Below are 12,415 nucleotides of genomic sequence, written 5' to 3' on the forward strand. Positions count from 1 at the left end.
CGGCGCGGCGACCGGCCAAAGAGAGCTTCGCGAAGAGAAAGAGGGATGAAGTACCGAAAAAACGAACGGGAAAGAAAGAAAGAAAGAAGAAGAAGAAGAAGAAGAAGAAAAAGCGAGGCGAAAAAATAGAAGGTAGAAGAAAAGGAGGAACGCGCGGAGTATAAATCGTGGGGGGATCTCGCGTGAGCTTGATCTTTGTGAACGTGGAAAAAGGAGCAACCGTCGGCGCGCGGGGACCGGCGGAAGAAAAATAAGCGGCCGCCGTGGAACAACCGTGGCACCGGCGGGCCCCTCGCCGAGGGCACGGGGACATAGGGGGCTCGGGACAGAGAAAGAGAGAGAGAGAGAGGGAGAGAGCGAGAGAGGGAGAGGGGCGCATTGAAACGCGTCATTCGATCACGAAGCCGGTATCAGGTGCAAACCAGTTTCGGTGCATACGGGAGAGCAGAGTGCACCGGCCCGATCTGCAAATGGCGACACGCACCGTTCGTCTCCGAACAAGTGCGCGCCACGAATCGGTTAGACACGCGTGAATCTGCGTAGACGGTCACGAAGACGACTTTCGGTGCCCCCCCTCGGTCGCCTCTCCGACGTCTTAATCCGATCCTTAATTTCGCTCGTCGGATTTTTATGCGCTCGCAGCTGCGATAAACTGTCCGGCTGCTCTCCCTTGCGACACTGTTGCATATCAACGTCCTTTTATACAGGAAATTATGGCAGAGCTCCCTGTTGCCACTCGCTACGGTCGTCGTCGTCTCAACCTTGCTTGATCTCGAGCTCTAACTCGGTCTACACCTTGCGTCATAGTAGTAGCTAGACCTCGATCTAGCTACTACTCGCTACTACATACTAGTCGCATATTCGGACGACTTTAACATATATAACATTAAAATTAAATATATAATATTCCTAATAATTCATTCAAAAACTGGGTCAAAGGACTCGAAACCTTTTCGCAAAAATTTCGAAGGGACTAATTTACTGTACAATTTTTCTTTCATCTAAAAATGAAAAGCCTTCGGCGTAACAAAATTGTGTAACCTTTTTAATCTCTTCAGAGTAGAGACATCCTCTGAAGGGAACAACTGTGCAAGTGAAACGTCACAGGTACACAGGCCCAACCCAAATAGCAGAAACGATGGAAAAGAAATGTGGCGAGACTGGTCGGAAGAATGATAAGAAGATACACTCGTCGTAGTTAAACAGTCCCTGAAGTGGAACGAACGTTTGCGGTTCACGGAGGATCGGAGCGTTCGCGAGAGGTTTGCGGAGCGATAGACGAGAGATCTAGGGGGAGAGGCACGCGATCCGAGCACGCTATTTGAACAGAACGATAGGGGACTATCGTTGAACAAACCCGCGGGCCCGGCCGGGTCCCCGATAAGACAAGCTGAAACGCGAGGCGGCTCGCTGGCTAGCTAGCTCGCTCGCTCGCTCGCTCGCTCGTCATCCGAGCGGGCCCCGATCCTTTCACCGGCTACGAAACGGGCCAGCCACGCCGGCAGATACAACTTCCAGCTATAAATCATCGGTATCGTCGTTACCGATCTAAAATTCAGCCAACAATGGACGCACGGCAGCCACCATTCGACGATCTTCGCGATCCCCGCCCCACGAATTCGAACACGTTCGAAAAGAACGGCGCTAGTAGACTGCGGATTTTACGAATTTATAGCTAAAATGGGTAAATAAATTATACATTAGGTGCATGAAGAGTTTCGGCACATCTTTGAAAACGCTGTCTTAATCTTTGTCGAAATGACCTAAACGACTTGCTATTGAATATTTTTCGATAATAAAGAGTCCAATCGGTTTCACAGCCCGCGAAGACGTGCGTCGAAGTGAAGACGTGTTTCAATAAACAATTAACTCGCCATGTTATAAAGTCGACAATCATCCATAAAATAGCCAAAACAGTGGCACAGATTGTACATATTTTTCGCCGGGCTGAGGTATCGTCGAACATTGGAAAAAAAAATCTGTGCCCACGACGTCCGCCAGCTTTCGCGAGCGACATTTAGGTTCGTTTCAGTTCCGAAGACTTTGGGTAGGCTTTCGGCCCGACGAAGGCTCCTCGGCCGTGTTGTAAAAGTCGACGACACCCGTCCGGCCGAATCGAACGGACACCGGGACAAATTGATAGGAGGCAGAGATACCCGTCGTATTATTACGTTTCTGGTCGCGTACCCGGGCCGTCGCGTGTTGGCTCGTCGATTCTGGTCACGCGACCGCGATCGCCACGTGTAAAAACGGCTTTATGTGCGCGGAATGACCGACAAACCGTGGAAGAATGGCCCCGGAGAGGATGAGACACGGTCGCGCATCCTATTTGCGAAGGATATCTGGGGTCACTGGCAAAACCGCGATTTCCTAGGAAATCGAACGAAGTCGTCGCGATCGCTTAAAGCGGTGGGTAATGTGGGTTAAACGCTATTGTTATAGCAAAATATGTTGCAACTGTTGTCTCCTCGCAGCGAATATACCAGAATAGATTTTATCCGAATCAGATGTTATTAAATTTAAAAATACAAGACTTTTATAGTCTAGAGCAGAGCTGACAATTCCTGCTTGAAAATTGTTAATTAAATATAATGATATCTAATTCAAGTTCAGGCAAACATTATTGCATTTTAGAGTCAAAGCTCCGGAGACTTCGATTTTAATGACTCGCACGGAATCGATAAAATTTGATCGAACAGCGAAAATATCGATCGTTAATTCCGCCGTGCCGGTTAATTGCTCGAAGGAGCCGTCCGAGGAACACGTGTCCTTTCGACGAGTCTCGATTGGCGGTTGCACGTGCACGAGGGGAATCCTTTTGTCCGGCTTCAGAAAAGTCTATAATACGAGAGAGGAGGTCCGAGGCCGAAGGACGAAGCTCTCGGTGGTGCGTCGTGAGGATCAGGACACGGCCAGAGATTAACCGAAGAGCGAGAGAGGAGAGGAGAGAAAGGGAGAGCGTGCGAGGGAGAGAAAGAAGAGAGGACCAGCTGGCCAAAGAGGAGACGATTCAATCTCCTTTCTCTGGCCTTTTCTGAGGACCAGCCGGAATAGTAGACGGCAGGGCGAAAGGGAGTGTCTCGGATGTCGCATGCGGGCTTCGCTCGCTCAGGATCCTCTTCCTCTTGTTCGCTCGCCGCTTCCTCCCGCCCTCTGGGCCCACCCTCGTCCTTGGCCAGGATCACGCGCGTCGTTTTCAAACCCGTTCCTCTTTTCTCCCCTTGTCTTTAACCCCTTCCTCGATGTCGAGCAACTTGTACAATCGGGAGGGAGCATGATTTCGAACCGGACGGGAATAAGTAATCAGCGTTCAATGCACAATGCAGCGAAACAATGGAATAACCGGATCAAAAGGTAATTCGTCGCCGTCGTGCATAGATCAAACGTTGCAAATCATCGTAAATTATCTATGAGAAAATTCATAGAAATGCTAATGATAATGGAAGCAGATTTCCTCGGACGAGGCTAGAGAACTGAGAAACGTCTGAAGAATTTTAAGAATTTCGCCGGCGTTAAAGAGGCGAGGCAACAAATAGGAGAAGACGGTTCCCGAGTCAACGAGGGGGGAGGGAAACGTCGATAATCGGTTCACGTCGACGACGACGACGTCGGCCATTAGGGTTGTTTTTCTAGGCGCCACTCCCAGCAGACATAATATTTTCAGGCCTCGATCGGAGAAGCAACGCGCTGCCTATCCAAACACGACAGTCTCCCGCTCCGGAGACGCGTTAATGACGTCTGATTTGCAAACAAGAAGCCGCTTTTGAAGGGGGGCCCTTCTTCGCCCGATATTCTCGAGGACTCGGAAGCCCGAGAGAGAGTGGCTTACGAGCCGGCGAACGAATTTAGGGGAGGGCTCTCTCGCCCCGTCTCGTTTTACTTAAACATGTAGATTGCACGAGTGAATTGTAAACAGCCTTCGGGGGAGGGCCGACGAAGAAAAAAGAGGCCTTCGGGGATTACGAATGAGACTTTCAGCGACGGTAGCGAGCCTGACAAGCGTTTCTGGGGTTGCGGGTGCTCGCGGAGGCTTTCAGAAGCGAAGATAGAAACTTAATTCATTGCCTTCACAGCCTTAAGTCATTGCACCTATAGACGAAATATTATTACATCCGATGGGAAATTATCAGAATTCCAGGAGACGATAATTTTAGTATTTACTGCTAGCAAAACGATGGTTAATTTGGAAGACATTTAATCTACGAATTTAAACAGTAAAGCGACTCGAACTATTTCGCGATTACAAAGGCTAATAAGGTTTCTAAAAAGACCCGTCGAAAGACTCAGCCAAACGATGAACCGGCACAGGAGGATCCAGAAGCAGTCTGGGTACCACGTGCAGCGAAGAGGAGACCAGAAAACCGTGGAAAAAAATAAATTCCACCGACGGCGTTGCGGCGCATTAGGCGCGGCGACACGAAACGAGGACCGCTTTTGAAAAGCAAACAATTAAGAGAACAGTCGAGATAGGAATCTTCCTGTCGGCTCCCCGATACAGAAAGGAGCCGTGTAATAACTCGCGGCCGATAATGGGACCGACCGGTGCCTCCCCCCTCCCTATCCTCCTCTAGATTTCGACAAGAGGCCCCGCGTATATTCTTTCGTCTCGAAGCGTCGTCGTCATCCTACCTTTCGCGTTCCACCGGATCCTAACGGGGCGCGCGCGTATCGATTCGCGGCGAGATCGATGGCCCATCGGATTCGATATCGGGGGCATTATCGACGAGCCGTGTCGGCCCGGGGACCGGTGTCGATTCCGAAATACGAGATACGATCTGACAAACTCGTCCTGCGACGGCACAGTGGCCCGCGCGCGATAGTAGCCTGCGGTCGAAACTCGATTTATCAACTTTGATGCACGAACTAAATTTGTTTTCCTCTGTACGAAAGCTTGAATATTGTTTTAATCGTCTGCCACGGCAAGCGTTTATATTTTTAAAAAATTTTGCAATCTATATACGAGGAATATTAGGTTTTTGATCATTTAAACATAATATTAAAATATAAGAAGGATCATTGAATATTGTTTAATTCATGCGCGTAATTCTTTGTTCCAACGCCAGCTATCGCAGAGATTACGAACCATTTAAATAGATTTATGACTTGCAATTTTTATAAGGCAACACGCGTGTGTCAATCACTTTTAGACCTCGGTACATTTATTTTTAAAATGCAGATCGATTTTCAAATTCATGGTTGTATCATCACAAATTTTCCAACGTATTCCGAAACGGATGAATTGGTTATCGATTTCCCCACCTGCTGTTGTCGTGCAAAAATATATATTACGGAAAAAATTAGCGATAAATACCGAAAGCAGAGCAAACGATGTTAAACAAGCGGTGTCGTAATTTACTATCCACCGCGGCGGGGACGATGGCTTCTAAATCACCGGAGGACCAGTTTGGAGATGCCGGAGCTGTTTCGGTAGTCGAGGACCCGGTCTGGAGCTGGTCGTTAATTAAGGATCGTCGGGTTAATTAGCCCCGACACTTCGATCGCGACGCAACAGGTTGAACCGTCGGCGACGTCTTCCGTCGGCGTCTCTCTCTCTCTCTCTCTCTCTCTCTCTCTCTCTCTCTCTCTCTCTCTCCCTCTCTCTCTCTCTCTCTCGATCTCCCCCCTTCTCTTTTCCTCGCCCTCTCGTCGGCCACTCCTTCCCGGGGAAAATTTATATTTCCGCTCGGAGGATCGCGCACTGTTGGTACCGTTTCCATGTATTTACCGGAGTGCCACGCGTAAATAAATACCTCCGAGCGCTGGTTGACCAATCCCGAGATCCCTAGGATCGTGACGAGCGTCCCGTTTCCTCCTCACGGTCACGAAAAATCCGCGATTTATGCGACGGTGCTCGGCAACCGCCGGGTGCTAAACACCGAGGAGCGGTCGCCTTCTTGAATGGCTCGCGGAATAATTTATCGAGGTCGTTCCACCGTGAATCGATTCACAGTCGACTCCCTCCTCCTCCTACGGAGACTCTCAGCGCCGGAAGTCGTTGCTCCCTTTTTTCGAACCTGTGCCCGCGGTATCAATGGACCGTGAACCACCGCCGACCGGTCTTAATTCAAATTTCCATCGATCCGTTTCACGCAAATGTCTGAGCTTCCCTGATTCAGCCGACGCGACAGGGTTATCGAGACTGACTTCCCGGACGAGTAGGAATTGTGAATTGAAATGTTCAATGTAATCCTCGAATCTCGACGAAGAAGACTCGTTTCAAATACCCTGCAGCTTTCGTTTCATATGTCTTCCTACAGAAGACGCGATCTTTCAGTGAAAAATATTGACCCTTCCGTGGACGATCTTTGATCCAGTAGGTAATATTTATAGGAATGTCAAACATGACATTGTAATTTCCGACTCATTATGGGATTATATAATAGTGTTAGCATGCTAGGTAAAAACGTAATTTCCATGCTAGCTTTACCCAGCGGACAATAATAATTCGAGAATTGCCAATTCAGATATTAATTGACGAAATCGCTCGATAACTGGTCCATAGGGGCATTGGTCTAGCAGTGAATTACGGTGCAGCGGTTAATTGCATCACCGTGGCGTACGAGCATGATACAAGAGAGATACTGGTAGAGAGAATGTCTACTCACTTTCGGCCGCTGTCGAGGAACCTGTCGAACTCGACGGACATTTTGCAGCAGAGTGCCCGCCTGTTGTGCGAGGAGGAGCACTTGGTGTTGATCATGTGGCCGTCTGAAAGCAGAGAAGAGAACGGACGATATCAGCGCGGTGGTGGGATTGGCGTGCAATTAATTAAGAGGTTAATAATCATCCTGCCGGGGGTCGCGCGCCGCGCCGCTGTGGGGGCCTTAATTAATTCGGCTCGATGGCCTCTCGCTCCTGAAGGAGCCCCGCCGAACCGATGTTTCGAACGCGGCTTGGTATAAGCGTGTGTACACGCCGGCCCCCGCTGGACGATCATCGCGATACCTGTGTTTCTGTTCACCCCGGAGCCGCCACGCGCTTCAATTACGCCCGCGAACAATGCCCGGCAATTAATCGAGGCTGCCCGCAATTAAAAACCCTGTTACGGCGAACCTCGGCCATCGGACGAGCGCGCCTCCTTTCACTCGCGACAATCGTCGAACCACGCGCCGCTCTAGAAACTGTACTTTTCTATAGCCGGTCGTACGCGGCATGGTTCGCGTCCGACGAGGAAATAATGCAGTGGATATTTACATGCGGAACGCGACGGGAGAGCACAAGAGGTTGCAATCACGCTGGTCGATTGTGTTCGGAAATGATCGGAATATATGTACCGTCCCAGGGATCCAGTATCCGGGCACTCCTGATTTTCCACGTGGAAATTACCCTTTAATTGGTCAGAGATTAGCCCTTTGCGAATCGTACGTTTGCAAATTAAATGCTAAATCAAATGACTGGTGAATATTGCGAATCGAGTCTTCTAAATTTTTGTCTAAGGATCGAAAGGGTCGATCGATTTCTCCTGGCCGATCTCCGCGGATCGTTTAAAGTTAACGTCTTCGTTGGGCGCCGGGCGTAATCGTCGTTTCCACGGAGCATTGCTATCTGGGTGGACGAACGAAGGGCGGATGATATGCGAGAGGCAGGTAGAAGCGATCGCGGCGGAGGTGCAAAACCGGTGCAGAGCGCGTGGTGAGGTCAAATGTCGGACGGTGCCCGAGGGCTCGCGTGCTCATCCCTCCTCCTTCGTCCTTCCGTGCCATTATCCTCCCTGTTGGCTCGGGTCCACCCACGCCTCTGCTACGGGGCTAACTGGTGCGCCGCGTTACGAGGGAAATACCGAATGATCGCCCGGAGGGGATAGTCGTTCGCGACAGCAACAAATTCTTCTTGTTAACGTTCCTAAACGGCGCCGTTTCGTATCCACGGTTCTCGCGCTCGTGAAAATCCGGCGAACAATAGCGTCTAGATGCTCCACGAATTGTTTCATTCGCCGAATAGAGATCTCTAGCCTAACTCTAATCCGATCCAAAACCTCGAAGAATCTTATTTCGAAAAAATAACGTCTATTTCAAACAATTTACTTCATATATATATTTTCGATAACATTATTCGCGAATTATGTTTTAATGTTTCAAACAATGCTACTTCGAACGTTCTCAGATGCGGTTGGATCCACTTCGACGTTATCCAATTGCAGCTGGTTGAGCAGAATTCGTGATAATGACCTATTCGTGAACCTGGTCGGATCTACGAGGACTCGGGTCTAATTGAACCCGATTCGACTCAGTCGGACGAGCAGTTCGCAAGTAGACAGTCTTGTCTAGACTTAATCGGAGCTAGTTTGAAGTTTGAGATAGTTACTGGAGGCTCAGACCCGATCAAACTCCGAGCTGAGCCTAGCTATAGCTGGTTCGACCCAGTTGAGATCAGTTGGGCATAGTTGAAGAAAATGACGTCGATTCGATTCGATGGACAATTTCCTCGTATAATTGTACTTTGGATGAACCTATCCTTCTCCGGACTTGGTAACCTAGTTTTCGAAGTTGAAGACTTGAACTAGTTTAACACGATCCGATATAGTTTGCTCCAGTTGTTGGAATATAAATGATATAATCGTGGCGCAGAGTCGAGCAGAAAGTGATCTGATAAATAATATCAAAGTAATAACCGTTTAATCCAATAGACATCTGTCTGGATGTTACTAGCTGAACTCGGTTTCCAATCGGCTCGAGTCGAACCGAGCCAAGCTGTCGCTCGACCCAGTTGGACCCGTCCGCGGTTAAACACTTGCAGAGGCCCGTGCACGTGGAATCGTGATATTTTCGAAGAACGTAGCATCGGAACCAGCGAGCGGAGGACGGAGGAGGATCGCACGCGTTCCCCTTCGAATACAAAATCCGCGGGCGTTTCGCCATTCCTTGGGCAGTCGGTGTACGAAGGGGGAAGCCCCCCTGCACCTCCGCCAGTCGCTCGGCCTCATCGTCATTTGCATCCGCGCCGGAGGGTGCTGTTAGTATGCGCGCGATGCCGGGAGCACGCTCGACGATAATATTGCCGTGGAGAATACCTCCGGTTGCCATTTTTATTGCCGTGGATATTCCGTCGGCGTGCTACCAGCGCTCGCATGGCTCCGCGGGGGCCGCACGAATTTTCGAAATGGCCCGGGCCCGGTCATTCCGCGCCGTTGAATACCAATCACCGGGGGAAAAATGATCAACCCCGTCCGCCTCGTTGCCCGAAAGAACCGAGGCGGCGAAAGCCGCGACGAGGCGTCGAAAGTTCGCCCGATAAGAGAGGCGACCGACTAGGATCGCGTCGATCGGACACGCAGCGTTTTTACCCGGCGATTATTCGCCGGCGCAGGCCCGTCGCTGTAACCATAACCGGCGGATTCCGTCGGCTCGGGTTGCGATAACGGCTCTCGTGCCGGTCGAATTTCGCTCGCGTAGCAGACGGATCGATTCGCGAACGGAGACGCCTCGGCGCGGCGAACTTAAGGATCCGCGATTCGAACGAAATCGCAGCCGCGCGCGGATCACGGTTGCGAAACTTGCGATAAAGGGGTGTATTGTTTCGGCGACCGAGCACGGCCGGACACGGTCAACTTTGCGAATGATTGACGAGCAGGGGGTGGAGGAGGAGAGTAGGAGCGTACGGCTCCTACACGCACGCGCTCGTTTCGCCGGCAATTATCGCATAAACGAGGGCAACCATTAAGTCCCGGCAGCGTAATTATCCGTGCCTCGTATTACAACAGAAATAAACGCTCCTCTCACTCTGGCTACGTTTCTTTTTTAATAGAGCCATTTAACCGGGGGAAACGTTTACCTGGGAGCAACTGAAAGCCGCGCGCGGCCTTCGAACCGGCTCCGAACGATATGTTACCTCGTGGCTGGATAAACGATAATCGATCTACTTGCTCCGTTAACTTGTTAACTGGCCGAGACGAGTTAACTCGTCGTTCCCTGTTACGTACGCCCACTTTTCCTTCTGTTTCTGTTTCTTCTTTTGTCTCGACACCGTACCCTTACTTGGGTAAAATTCGGCTTCGTTCGATTCGTTCTACGATAAGATTGACCAGAATTTGTTGAAAGGGTTTCATTTTTGATCGCGGCCCGAAAGTCTAAAGGTTAACGAGACAGCAGTCCCATCCACCAGTTTTTCGAGAGCTCGTCGAGCGGAGATCGGGACGACGACAGTTTTCGGCCACGGTCTTAATTACTTCCTTAATTAACGAGCTTCCCCTCTCCGGGTGTGTTCGAGGTAACGATCGTGGGTCTCTGCCCGGCCCGAGTTTCTCACTATTAGAAAAATTACGCGCGCCTACCGATCCCCGATCTCTCGCGCGAATTAGAGAACGTTGGCGGCCCTCCGCGGCGAGGATTTTAATCAATGCTCCGCGCTACTTTCGAACGAGTAATAATCGCTTCCCTGAATTCATGCGAGTTCGTCATGGAATCGGAGTTTTGCCCATGCAGATCGGATCAGAGATTTGGTTTGTACTTACTGGTCTGGTTCTGGAAGTACGGGTCGTCCCGGTCGGTGAAGAACCACGTCTGCAACAGAGAAAGGAAACGCGCAATGAGAACCAGAGAGTCGCCAGGCTGTCGCCGCGATTTCGAGCCGATCGAGCGGGAAAGTCTAACGATCGGCGTGTCGGTCACGTACAGGCACCATTGTTTACCGCGACGTTTCTAGCCGACAACAAGTACACGTAACGCGACGACGACGACGACAACGGCGCAGCCCGTATATACGCGCGCGCACATGCGACAGGCCGCGCGCACCATGAAACCCGATCATAAATTTCGATTTCTTCGCGACGAGCGGCACACACCGAGCGGATCGCGCGCTCCGTCCACGTCCGCAACCGGGATCGATAAATCTTCGCGAGGCTGCCTGCCTTTTTTGGGATCGAGCGAGCCTTGGCGTTTCACCTTCCGCTCCGCGCCGGGAAAATTAAGCTATAACCGCGCTTTTTCATCGACTTTGACGCACCGGCGATTCGATCTTAATTAGTCGCCTATGGTTCCGCGTGCCGGTCGCGCGCGGTACACTCGGCTGCTTATGGTCGTCGATCCCTTGTAAGCGCGACGTCGAAAGACGTCCGATCATTTTCGACTAACGTCGTCGAGCTCGCACGTCTACTATTTATATACAGTTGATGGATCGGCGAAACGGTGACTTAAACTCATTTCAATTTTCTCTGCATTAAATCTCCCGCACGCGTTTATCTTTCCATGATTCATCGCAAAAGACACAACGAGAATAATAGAACTGCGCACGCGAAAGTTGCATGCATTATTTGATCATGCGTATTATTGTTTATTGAACCGTGTAACACGTGTACGAATTTTCTTTGCCGATAACGAAGTGTTGGTCAGATAATAGACAAGTAGTTGATACTAATTAGCGTTACGTTGACCGTATAAAATGTAACAAAATATAGCACGAGCGATGAAAGGTGCTCGATCGTAGCGAATAAGGTGAAATCGAAGGTTTCGGTCGTTCACCGTAGGGACAGGACAGTTTTATCGCGTCGTCCGACAAAAAACACCTCTGTGACACGAGGCCCCAATGGGAACAGACTGATCCGGGGTCGTTAGAGGATCGGTGCAGCGCACGTGTTAAAGCAGTCGCCTCCTATTTTTAGTTGCCGAGTTCCCTTCAGGAAGCGGAGCAGCCCGCAAGAAGGCAGAACGGACGTCACCGGGCATTGTCTCGAGGATTTCCCGGCGCGGTTCATTACCCCTTGCCGATGCTCCTTGTTCGGAACCTAAACTGTGGGAACCGAACGGACGTCAACCGGCGGGGGGAGAGCCGAAAATCGCGTCGCCCCCGGAGATCCTCGAGCTGCAGACTTTTACGCAAGCGGTGCAACAGCCGGCGGAGAACGTCCGTCGGCCAATTTGAGCGCGTCGCGGCGGATGTCCGGCGCAATTAAAAGATTAAAGAATCGGGACCGGAGGATGAAAAAAGAAGGTGAGAGACGGGAGAGCGGAGATAGTAGATAGATAGAGAGCGTGTAGAGCGAGACACCGTCGTCAGCGTTCGCAGAAGCGACACGAATATCCGGCAAACAAGAAACACTGACGAAGGGACGAGCAACGGGATGACGTCATTGGCACCGGCGTCACGTTACATCGACATAATTACGTTAATCCGCGCACGTACCGCGCGGCTAAAACGGGCGTCATTGTTCGCCCGATCTTCGGCACAGACCGCACGCTCCCTTCATCTCTCTCTCCCCCTCTCCCTCTCTCTCTCTCTCTCTATCTCGCGCGCCGTCGCTCTAGCTCGTTCCATCTCGCTAGAGAATCCTTGATACATTTCGACTCCGAGAGGTCGTGCACCGCTTCTGTGGGTGGCGGCAGTTGCCAGCGAGGCGAATTAAACTAGTCTGACGTTACGCTGGATTAAGGGAATCCGAGACCGCTCGGCTACGCTAGCTTTATTGTCTCTGGTACGTGCT

The 12,415-nt window shown here is 50.7% G+C and overlaps 1 protein-coding gene across 1 annotated transcript in view; it reads right to left on the minus strand.

The window, feature by feature from the left end:
* Fng (Fringe glycosyltransferase) overlaps positions 1–12,415 on the minus strand; it is a 70,887-nt gene that overhangs the window by 39,936 nt on the left and 18,536 nt on the right. The window contains exons 3-4 of the mRNA XM_078190745.1: positions 10,451–10,499; positions 6,606–6,708 (exon numbers count right to left, since the gene is read on the minus strand). Coding sequence (XP_078046871.1) covers positions 6,606–6,708; positions 10,451–10,499 — 152 coding nt within the window. The remainder of the gene's footprint in view (positions 1–6,605; positions 6,709–10,450; positions 10,500–12,415) is intronic.

Source organism: Augochlora pura, chromosome 9 (assembly GCF_028453695.1).
Source record: "Augochlora pura isolate Apur16 chromosome 9, APUR_v2.2.1, whole genome shotgun sequence".
Classification (NCBI taxonomy): Eukaryota; Metazoa; Arthropoda; class Insecta; order Hymenoptera; family Halictidae; genus Augochlora; species Augochlora pura.